Genomic DNA, 12,738 nt, shown 5'->3' with positions numbered 1-12,738 from the left:
GCATTTCCAATTCCACCTGAAGATGCTGAGAAAGAAAACCATAAAGGCTTTATATTGTCTGTTAGTGTTTGTTTATTGTTTCTATGCATGATAGCATCTTCAGCATCAATTGGATTTGAATTACACATGTTGATGGGTTTTTATGCTAATAATGAAGTCCTATACCTGTTGTTGTCCAAGATAATGTGTTAATTATAATGAAATAGCTACTGGTGATCGGTAACATAATTCCACCCCTGGCAGGACCCCCTGGGGGCCACATATGGCCCCTGGTGTGGCTACTACGATGGCAGACCCCTGAAAAGTGTTTGTACCAAGTTGGTGCAGATCGGAGCGACGGTGCGGCTCGCAGGTTACATTTGTGACGTCCACCGTCCACCATTAGGCAATAGGCTCTACTCACAGCAGCCATATTATAATGAAGGCTCTGTTCCATTCTGGTCAAAAAGAGTCAGGGTGCTGGTATTGTGCATGTTGGCCCACTGGAAACACTCTGCTATACCAGTGGGTCTACAGTTGGGGTCCAGGGACCCTCATGGGCTTCCAAATGGCCCCTTACAGGTGTGTAACTCTGAGAGTGTACAAATGGGTCCATTTGGTTCCATTTGTAGACTCTCAGAGTTATGGGGCTCGTGGAAACCACTGCGCTAGACTAAATGGAACAGAGCCTTCATTAGTATCATTGGTAACACCTGTGAAGGAAGTGATAATATGGCTGCTGTGAATAGAGCCTATTTTCATATAGGATTGGATTACTATTATTGCTGCTACAATGTCTGATGAATCAACAAAATAATTGAACTCTAATGTACACATACTGTACGAAAGAAGAAGTGTCAAACGTTCAGCATTTGCTGCAACAGGTTACACAACAAATGGTTCAACATGAAACTGGAGGCAAAGAAACAAAGTCCACAGGAGGAGGAGCTCAGAGTGGTCATGTCCTCTACACTGGATGAACACAGTGTCATTGTTAGAGAGATGCCATTGGCTACAAATGCAGGGTGACAGCGTTCTGTTTTCCCTTGGACCAATCAATCAGTTTCATCGTGGATCAATCACCTTAAAACTCTGGCTGACTCTGGCCCGGACCGCTGGCCTAGTGGTCCGGGCACTTGTAGACTCCATTGCAGTCTGACAGCGTGTCGTGGGGTCGAGTCCCAATCCCGACGATTTTTGGAGCGTGTCACTCCCCATCTCTCTCTCCCCATTTCCTGTCTACAGTATATACTGTATACTATCAATAAAGGCAGAAAAAGCCCCCCAAAAATATCTTAGAAACAAATAAAGAAAAATACATCTTTTTACCTATTGTTATAGAATAATAATGATAATCCCAACAATTATTTAGATTTATGTTTGAAAGACAAGAAAACATTCGATCACAACTTCATGCACAGTAAATCAGATGCTGTACTAGTCCATAAATAATAATTCGAGAAAACTGTAGTATACTGTAATGTATATTAAACTGGGTGCTATGTATACTTTAATGTAGATATGAAGGGTGCTCTTAAAAAACAGTTAAACCGGATAAGCAACAACGCAGTCCAGGCACTCCAAAATAAGGAAGTCAACACCTAAAAGGCCTTTATTTTTAATGGTTAAAATCGTTACAAAAGAAATCATGAAAACACCGGGAAAAACAAGCAAACAAACACAAAAAACAACAACATTATATCACACTGTGAAGTTTACATACATAAGCATTTAGGTTATACCATAACGGGAAGCGTCTGTCTGTCTGTCTGTCTGTCTGTCTGTCTGTCTCTCTGTCTTGACGTAAAACATGTTTTTCGTCATCAGATGTACTTTTGCAGACCTGGCGGAGGCTATAGCTCTAAATACACTGAATACATATGGTATATGTTCCACACTAATATGTTCTCCACACATCAGAGTAATGAAAACATTATGTTCTCCACACATCAGAATAATGAAAACATTATGTTCTCCACACATCAGAATAATGAAAACATTGGTGAAGTTCCCCTTTAATTAGGACCGGGGAACGCATCTGTGTCATTTTTAGATTTCTTTGGCCATTCAAAAAATAGCAGATCTACAAGCTCATGAGCTTGTAGATCTGCTGGAACAAAATATTTTGAGACGGGGGTCCAAATACATGTACTTACTGTGCGTTGGTAAAAAAAATTGAACCAATGAAAAGCATTCAAAAGCGCTTCTGACAAAACCAGCTAACTCCATTGGATCCTCAAACTTTCTGCTAAACCAGCTAACTCCACCAAAGGGGGGGGGGGGGGGGGGGGTGGGGTGGAGTTAGCTGGTTTAGCAGACTCCAGGCTCCATCCCCCTTTTGACCTCCAACCTCATTGTGAGCTTGGAGGTCCATTCAGCTGTTCTAATCAATGATGAACAAAACCTCAACTCCACTTTTTTTCATTCCCTGATAAATGAATATTTTGGAGTTAGCTGGTTTCTGCCAGACAGCAGAGATATCTGCTGTTTTTGAATAGCCAAAGAAATCTTAAAATGACACATATGCGTTCCCGGTCTAAATGGATTAACACAAACCCTAAAAGGCTGATAAACGAGGCCAACATAAACCCTAACCGTAACCCTACCTCAAAATATAGGGCTGGGAAATTATCTGGAAATAATATTGAAACCAATGTTTAGAAGTAGAACCAATAACTGACTTAATCTTTGCTCATGTAGATTCATCAATTAATCAAGAAGCAGGTTGTTGGTTCTTTATGTTTTTTGATATTTTTTTATACTGTATATTAGTGAATCCACATGAATAGAATTCGAATTAGCATGATGAACCACTTAACCCATAATCATACTTTGTTGTACAATGGTCGCGTACAAAAATAGTGAAATAACATTTTCATGTGGCCACACGCTGTACGCTTGTAGATCAGCTATTTTTTTAAACCTTTTTTTTATAATCGTGCATTAATCGTAATTGAGGCAAGTTTTAAATAATGGTGATATTGATTAAGTCGTATCGCTCAGCCCTACCTCAAACCTTTACCCTTAGCCTTACCTTAAACTTTATATATAATGAGACATTACATTTGAACCAAGCAATTTTAAACTCAAATCTAACGGCTAAACTTAAAACCACTCATGATTACATTATTTTGAATGATTACATATAGATGATTACTTATTATAAATTATTGCATGCTATAATGCTGGATGAGTGAGAACTTTCACTGCCAGGTACTATGTACCTGTTGTTTTTTAGAAACTGCCAGGGTTTTTTTTTTGTAAAAAAAAAAAAGTACACAGGAGCCGAGATACAGCATTTTAAAGTAAAAAGTTAACCAGGAAGTGGATAGGAGTCTAGATCTTCGAAAAATGATATCTCCTGGCTCAAAAGATTTTTCTTTATTCTCTTTTTTTTAGAAAAATCCAGCAGTGAACTGTTGGATTTGCAAAAAAGTAGATCTACGTTTTTGGCAGGGAATGTGTTAAGGATAAGACAGAAGTTCTCATAATTGGTTCTAGTGAGCAGAGAGAATCAATAATAAGTAGACTTGGTAACCTGACTGTGGAAAGTAACAATACAGTAAAGAACCTGGGGGTTATTATTGATACTGAATTGAATTTTAATACACACATTAATCATGTAACCAAGATTGCCTTCTTTCATCTTACAAATATTGCGCGAATTAGAGTCGAATCTGTTGTTGGACAATGCAAAAACGTTGATCCACGCTTTTGTTTTCTCTCGGCCTGCCAAAGAAAACAACTGACAGATTACAACTTGTTCAAAATGCGGCAGCCAGAGTTTTAACTTTAACTAAGATGAGAGAACATATTACTCCAGTTCTAGCTTCACTACACTGGCTCCCGGTTGTTTTAGGTTTGATTTCAAATTGATTTCAAAATTCTTTTACTAGTTTATAACACTCTAAATGGTCTGGCACCTTCCTACTAGCCTGGCATTGGCCAGACTGATAACGTGGATTCACTCTCACGTTCCTACCCGGTATCAGTCTGGACTTCGGCCCATAGGGAGTGAGTATGAGAAATCAGAAAATGATTTTGATGCTTTTCACTGTTGTACGGACAGCAGTTGAAACGCAGTCACTGATTGGCCCGATCATTTTCTGATTTCTCATACTCGCTCCCTATGGGCCGAAGTCCAGACTGATACCGGGGAGGAACGCGAGAGTGAATCACGTTATCAGTCTGGCCAATGCCAGGCTACCTTCCTACCTCTATGACTGCCTGCCTAGATATGTTCCAAATCGCCCCCTCAGGTCTTCAAATGCTGACCTGCTCGAGGTTCCTACAATGACATGAAAAACACGGTGAAGCAGCATTCTGCTTCTACGGACCGCCAGCGTGGAATAAACTCCCATTACACCTAAGACAGGCAGCCTCTGTCGATAGCTTTAAAGCACAGCTCAATACCTACTTCTTCACTCTTGCTTTTAGTTGATTTTTTTGGTTGATTTTTAAATCTCTGTGTTGTTATCCATGTCCTCACTGTATTTCCTAATTCATTATTGCTATTATTTTTAATGTTGTTTTATGCTTTTGCTTTTCTTTTTTGCTTTATTGTTAAATTAGTTATAATTGTTATTGTATTCTTGCTCTGTAAAGCACTTTGAGCTGCATTTCATGTCATGAAAGGTGCTATACAAATAAAGTGTATTATTATTATTATTATTATTATTATTATTATTATTATTATTATTGCAACTCATAAATTATCACATAAAAATGATTGATAAGATCTTTTTCACAAACAAGGCCAACTTACTACCTCTTCCATTTAGATGGTATAACCTACAACATTCTGTCCCCTCTGATTCTTGTGTTTTAAAATAATGTATAACACAGTCAAATTGTTGTCACTGACATATTTATGTTTATAATGTCAGATGATGGTATAACTATAAAAAGCGATTTAATGAATGTTCACAAAATGCAAACCCCCCGGTGGTTTAGCCAACCCTTGTTTAGCCAGCTTTGTGAAAAAGGCTTATTAACCACGTAAACCCTGTTATACTCTGTTGACTGACCCTCCCAGGGGTCTGTACTTGACCTCCTCCATTTTCCCACTACACCAAATATCTTTGCCGACAACATAGCCAAGCTTAATATGGGTTAATTTTGCTGAATTTTCATCTAATGTTAGCATATTATGACCCAGAATATTGACCCCATGGTTCATATGGTTAACCACTTTCATCCTGGTGACCGTATTGCAGGGGCGCCGGAACGGAATATGACGTGGGGGGACTCGTCGCGCGCGCGTGCATGTGGACCGTGCACGCGAAAATTGTGCGGTTATTGCGGGTGGATTTGTTGATTTTTGGGGGGGATAATGCGGTTATTTCGGTTAATTCGGTTCGCCTCGCGCTCGCGGTGGTCGCGAGGTGCGGGGGACTGGACTGATTTTATTATTTATTAAAAAAATATTATTTATTTTCACAAATTAGCTCACAGCACATCTCAACACAGTGTGAGCTTGTAAATGGGCTGATTTTGCTATTCATGGTACAGCGAAGTTTATAGGGTTAAAGTGGTTAAATCATCATTTTGCTGCTGTTACATGTATTTCAAAGCTTGGACAGACATACATTTCCTCCTTTCTCCACCAGGGGGCAGCACTGACACTCTGCATCTGTGAAAACAAAAATGTCCAGTTAGAACAACACCTCTTTTTTTCTGTGAAAAGACAATGAACCATTAAGAATTAAACCTTTTTAAACCTTTTTTTAACAACACCTCTTTTTTTCTGTGAAAAGACAATGAACCATTAAGAATTAAACCTTTTTAATTTCAAGAACCCCCATAACTCTCAGAGTTACAGACCTGTAAGGGTCCATTTGGTTCCATTTGTTCACTCTCAGAGTTACAGACCTGCGAGGGTCCCCTCAAGGACCCCTGAGGGTCCACATACTGAATTAGACTGTATTAACTGTGAGAAAAACTAAACCAGTTAAAGTTCAAGTTGATTGGATGAATTCTAATTCATACCAATGTGAACTAGATCAATGTACAGCAGTAGTCTGACTGTTACAACTGTCATGCTGACACCCTTATCTGACTATCTTAATCTGAAACACAGGAAACAGAACTATAAGAAAACATTTTTATTAGTTGTATAAATTCTAAATGTTATGATGAATAAAAGTTTTATAAACATGTGTTTGTGTCTAACAGGAAGAGGAAGTCAATGTGGATGAGTGGGAGGAGTCTAAAGATTCTCACCAGAGACTCTCACCAGTCGGGTCACCAGTCGGCACCAGAATCCGTCCTGATAGAAGAAGAGGGATGGTTAAAACAGGTGACAGACAGACAGACAGACAGACAGACAGACAGACAGACAGACAGACAGGCAGACAGGCAGACAGACAGACAGACAGACAGACAGGCAGGCAGGCAGGCAGGCAGGCACTGAGGCAGGCAGGCAGCCAGGCAGATAGACAGACAGGTCTAGTTATACATTCAATTATAATCAGGTTTACATCTCTGATCCAGAGTTAGTTCAGAGTGTTTCTGAACATTTTGTTGAACCCAGTCAGTTATCAGTCTAAACTCAACCTACTGTAATATCACATTCATATGTATTAATATTATATATATGTATTCATTTAGAATGTTATCTTTTAAAGAATTTAAGTACTTTGCTGGGTGTTTTAACTGTGGTGTATATTTATGTATTGTATTGTCTTGTCTTGAATGTATGCATTGACCTGAGCAAAACTATTTGTTTCCCTTGTGGATAATAAAAACATCTAATCTAACGTAGAGTTCTCAATTTCTGCCTGAGCTCGACCCGGCCGGGCCGAAAATGTGAACTTGTAGTAAAGAATCCTTTAACTGCTTTAGAGAACAGACTTATAGTTGGTGAAATGACAATTTCACATGTTCAATTGTTCATACAAAACATGCAGTTGCAAAACATGCAGTTGCACACTAAATAAAGTTAAATCCTTGTCGTCACACCAGAAGCCTACTCAATATCTCTCTCTCTCTCTCTCTCTCTCTCTCTCTCTCTCTCTCTCTCTCTCTCTCTCTCTCTCTCTCTCTCTCTCTCTCTCTCTCTCTCTCTCTCTCTCTCTCTCTCTCTCTCTCTCTCTCTCTCTCTCGCTGGCTGCTGATACCTGTAATTTATACTTCGTCCTACAACGGTCGCGCACCAACAAACCACAAAGCGTGGCATCCGCGTGGCATTCTGCTATGTTTGGTGTGTAAACACCGCCATCAGGCTCATTTATGGCTCATTTAAGTAACCGATCTACAAGTTCACAACGCGTTTAATCGCAATGCATTGTGAGCTTCAGTGAGCTTGTAGATCGAATGGCTATTCGGTGCACAACACCAGCGTGCAACTCAGCATAAATCAGGATCCAACTAGAAAAAGTGCTCCTCGGAGCACAGGTCTCCGCCAGGTCAGGTAGGCTACTGTGGCCTCCTGGTGGCGCTATAATAGGCCAACGTGAAAAGGGTGCCATTTCTTCTTAGGCCTTGCACGACAATCGGACACTGACTGCATTCATGATTTGAGGCATTTTGTCAAAAACATGTGTTTTGCTGAATTAGACCTGTTGGTGGCGCTATAACAGGCCAATGTTAAAAGGGTGGCATTTGTTCCTGAACATAGTGTGAATGTGCGTGCAAAGTTTGAGCGCAATTGGACGGTGCGTTCATGATTTGCAGAATTTTGTTCAAAACAAGCCAATAATGCAAACTTTAGATGTCAATCTTAGCCAATCAGTATGGAGTATGAAAAATCAAACACATCCGTCGTGATCACATGACTATAGAGATCATGTGTACCGATTTGCGTGAAATTTGGATACAATTGGAAGGAGTAGTATAAAAAAATGTGTTTTACACAAGTCGGCCTCCTGGTGGCGCTATAAAAGGCAGATGTGAAAAATGCAGGGCAAAGGTTTTTCCTTGACCTATAGGGAGTGTGCATACAAAGTTTTACACAGATCGGTGCAATTATAGGTAAAAACACGAATCGGCCTGTTATAGCGCCACCATGAGGCTGATTTAAAAATGTTCAAATGGTAGTTCTTCCTCGGCCTAATGGGAATGTGCTTGCAAAATTTCTCGGAAAGTGCATGCTGTGTTCATGATTTGAGGCATTTTGTTCAAAACGGAGCACTCCTGCAAACTTTGGAAGACATTTTTAGCCAATCAGGATGGAATATGAGAAATCTGAAAGACCCGTTTCGTTTAATGACTGTAGAGATACTGTGTACCGATTTGTGGGATTTTTGGACAAAATCTGTAGGAGTACTGTCAAAAAATGTGTTTTGCACAAATCGGCCTCCTGGTGGCGCTATAACAGGCCCCTGTGAAAAATTTGGGGCAGAGGTTCTGCTCTGGTATCCAGGGACTGTGTGTGCACAGTTTGGCTGCGAGCAAGCCAACGGTGCCGGAGATTAGCTGTACACAGACAGATCGAATGACGGACGGACACACGGACACACGGACACACGGACACACGGACGGACGGACAGGGGGTAAAACATACTCTCTCGCCATGCCTTTCGGCCTGGCGGAGACAATTACAAGCAGCAGCCACTCCAGACAGGTCAGCGGCAACCTTCCTCTGCTGCCTGTCTGTATCTGTATCCTCCATTAATACCCAGTCATCAGCATCACTGTCAGCACAGCAACACATGGACAGCTCATGTTCATGATTTAAAAAAAAAAAATTCCCAATCAATTAGCATACATTTTCGGAGAACTCTAGATCAGACCTTGTTTCCTTGGTAGTAGGTGAATTAATTAAAAATAAACATAACGTGTTAATGACCTTGTTTCTTCCACTAGTAGTAAAATAATTAATTAAACATGTAGACAAAACATGTTAATGACCTTGTTTCTTCCACTAGTAGTAAAATAATTAATTAAACATGTTCATTAAATATGTTAATGACCTTGTTTCTTCCACTGGTAGTAGATTAATCCAGACAGGAACAAGACCAGACCCAGAACCAGACCAGATGCTCCGATGGCGATCCTGTTCTTATCTGCCTCTGGCATGGAATCATCTGACAATACAACAACCAATCACTATTATTATATTATATTATATAATATGTTACGTTACGTTTATGTTATGTTATATTGTAATAAGTAAAACAGTGAACAGGTACATTAAAAAGAGTGCAATAAACACAGATTACGACAGATTATAGTGAAGTACAGTAGATTACAGTAGAGTACAGTAGATTACAGTAGAGTACTGAGTAGAGTAGATTACAGTAGAGTAACTGACCCCAGTCCACTATTTTAGGCTCAGTCTGGCTGGGGAGTTCCACCATGCATGAGATCTTCTCTCCTGATCTGCAAACACACACACACACACACACACACACACGCACACGCACACGCACACGCACACGCACACACACACGAACACGCGCACACACACACACACACACACACACACACACACACACACACACACACACACACACACACACACACACACACACACACACACACACACACACACACACACACAGGTTTACTTTCTATGTTTCGATCACGTTTTCATGTTATTTTGTACAATATTAAATATTATTAATTATATAGAAAATCATTATTAAATGATATTGTTTGCATAATCTGCATACGTGTCATATTACTTTATCGAACAATGCACCGTTTTTGCTCACAAACTCCTAGAATATAGTAATATGTGTTTTTGAAATAATAATCTAATATGTTTTGAGTGAAATGAAAAATAATCATCTCTACTGTGTAATGTTATGAATTTAAGGTTGTCATGACAACCATCTGTTCTACTCTCTGAGGATTATTTTTGATATTCAACATTTATTCTAAAGAATCACTATAAATAAAAATAAGACCTTTATGAACTTTGTAGACTTGTTAAAATATCCTTTTATAATGTGTTTCCTTTGCTTAAACTTGGCTTCAATGCCTTGGCATGGGAAGGATCAGTATGTTGTAATGCATTAATGGGAAGGATCAGTGTTAATACCATAAAATATGTACTCAACAAAACCGGGAAGTAAGCAAACCATACCACATAGTGGAAACATTCTGCTTACTCAACAACTTTTACATTTAAATCACCTCATTCAGTATGAATATTCACCCACAGCCCATGTCTAACTGGTCTGTACTGGTGTTTATTGCTGTGAAATGGAACATTCTGCATAATGAGTACTTCTACTTTTGGTACTTTAGAGTACATTTTTATACCAATACTTTTGTACTTTAACTCAAGTAAATGTTTAATTCCTGACTTTTACTTGTAACAGAGTATTTCTGCATTGTGGAATTTATACTTTTACTTAAGTTAAACATTTGAGTACCTGAGTGTGTACTCCAGGAAGGAGTGGTACTGGTAGAGGTGTGTATTTCTTAGTATTGGTGTCTATTAGGTGTGTACCTGGGTGTGTACTCCAGGAAGGAGTGGTACTGGCAGTATAGGTGTGTATTTCTATGTATTGGTGTCTATTAGGTGTGTACCTGGGTGTGTACTCCAGGAAGGCGTGGTACTGGTAGAGGTGTGTATTTCTATGTGTTGGTGTCTATTAGGTGTGTACCTGGGTGTGTACTCCAGGAAGGAGTGGTACTGGTAGTAGAGGTGTGTATTTCTATGTGTTGGTGTCTATTAGGTGTGTACCTGGGTGTGTACTCCAGGAAGGAGTGGTACTGGTAGTATAGGTGTGTATTTCTATGTATTGGTGTCTATTAGGTGTGTACCTGGGTGTGTACTCCAGGAAGGCGTGGTACTGGTAGTACCAGTCTCCATCTCCCAGCTCATCAGAGGAGGACACATCAGAGGTGATTGGCTGTCTGTCTCTCAGCCATGTGACCAGGATCAGTTTAGGATAGAAGCCGTAGATGCTGCACTTCAGCATGACCGTGTGTCTGCTGCCACCAGGGGGCGTCACTGAGCTCAGCATCACATAGGGCTCCACTGGAATGACAAGAATATTATTATTATTATCATTATTAGTAGTAGTATATTATAGTATATAACTATTATCATTATTACTCTTTTTATTAGTAGTATTATTTGTATCATTATTATCAACATCATCATCATTATAATAATAATTATAATTATCGTCATTATTATTATTATTATTATTATTATTATTATTATTATTATTATTATGAATACTGTACTATTAGTATTTATTATTATTAATAATATTATTATCCTCATTTTACTATTATTATTATTATAATTATTATTATTGTATACCAATGTGTAAAAGTTATTATTACTAATAATATATCAGTGAAATGTAAATGTCAGTATCTGGCCAACAGATGGTGCCAGAGGATATTGAAAAATTTGACCAATGTTTATTTGAATGCCGTAGCTCTTACATAATTCTACACGTTGTTACACTGTAGAAAGCAATAACAACATATTTTTTAAACATATTAGATAATTAAATGTAATTCAAATGAACCAAACTGAACAGTTTAAAAAAAGATACAGTATATGAATTAGTCTACATGTTACAGATCACAGTTTTACATACTCTTGTTCAGTTACACATGCACACATGCACATGCACGCGCGCGCGCGAGCGCGCACGCACGCACGCACGCATGCACACACACACACACACACACACACACACACACACACACACACATGCGCGCGAATCGCGGAAATAGCAGATCTACAAGCTCACAAAGTGTTGCGTCTCAAAATGTTGTGAGCTTGTAGATCGGATAATTAAGTTATGGGGATGTGAAATGTTTGTCAGCAGCTCCATTAGCATATCAGTGTTAACACCATTAATCAGGGAATTAATCATTGTATCATGTTATTGTTTATGAGGTGATAAGGTGTAGTGCTGTTCTGAGATCAGCTCACCTCTCTTATCCAGAGCATTGGAGTAGTCTATCTCAGCGTTGTGTTTGCAGTATGTCCCTCGCTGTGCTCTCAACCCAGCCATGTATCCAGGATCTTTATTCCAGTACTCTGCCTGCTTCACACCACGCTCAGTGTATCCAACCCACTCCCCCACCCTGCTGTCAAACCTGGCAAACACTCGTTTATTGAAATAAAATGATGTAATGTACTGTATATCCTGTAGCTCAGTGGAGTTAAACACACACTTACTAACCCAATAGTATGGATATCCATCTGGAAATAGAAAAGTAAAAACGTCATGAATATTCATGTTTGTATTATAATGTCATGAAAGTGTGAATTGTTACTGACTGTTAATTGTAGTTAATTGTTAATAAAGTAAGTCAATAAAATGTACCTGCTGCATGGAAACAGATGAAACACAGTGAGACACAGAGCCAGAGTTTAGTTGAAGTCATGTTGATGAGTTGAGATGTTTCAGAGTTTAGTTGAAGTGTTGATGAGTTGAGATTCTGATGTGGAACTGAACACTGACTGACTTCTCAAACAGTCTCTGCTCTACAACAACCAATGATAAAAACACTCTTCACTCTCATCACTTGTTACCAGGCAGACATTAAACCAAAACTACAGCAAATTGTTTAATGTGTGAAAGCAACTGCAGTGCCCTAAACAGATTATGATATCGTTTATTTTTTACTATCTTCTGTATTTACTATGGTATTTATTGACTGTTCTGTGTATTTACTATATAATTACAATTATGTGTATTTACTATTTTATATATTTGTTATGTATTTACTATGCGCTATATTTACTATATATTCCTTATGTATTTAGTATGCTATGCATTTATGTTATGTATTTACTATGCTATATATTTAATGTTACTAGTCCATACCCGTGGG

At 38.9% G+C, this 12,738-nt stretch overlaps 1 protein-coding gene across 1 annotated transcript; it reads right to left on the bottom strand.

Annotated features, from left to right (window-relative positions):
- Window positions 1-1,565: 1,565 nt before the first annotated feature.
- Window positions 1,566-12,340, bottom strand: LOC311042453 (H-2 class II histocompatibility antigen, E-S beta chain-like). The gene is made up of 7 exons (XM_084053194.1): window positions 12,228-12,340; window positions 11,831-12,103; window positions 10,696-10,912; window positions 9,233-9,300; window positions 8,892-9,005; window positions 6,202-6,247; window positions 1,566-5,611 (listed from the first exon to the last, which is right to left on the bottom strand). Coding segments are annotated over exons 1-7 (780 nt in total). The 5' UTR covers window positions 12,289-12,340; the 3' UTR covers window positions 1,566-5,610.
- Between the last annotated feature and the right edge of the window lie 398 nt (window positions 12,341-12,738).

The sequence above is a fragment of the Gymnoscopelus microlampas genome (genome assembly GCF_963454915.1).
Source record: "Gymnoscopelus microlampas genome assembly, chromosome: 3".
NCBI classification, from domain to species: Eukaryota; Metazoa; Chordata; class Actinopteri; order Myctophiformes; family Myctophidae; genus Gymnoscopelus; species Gymnoscopelus microlampas.
This window is presented reverse-complemented; position numbering and strand designations above follow the sequence as displayed.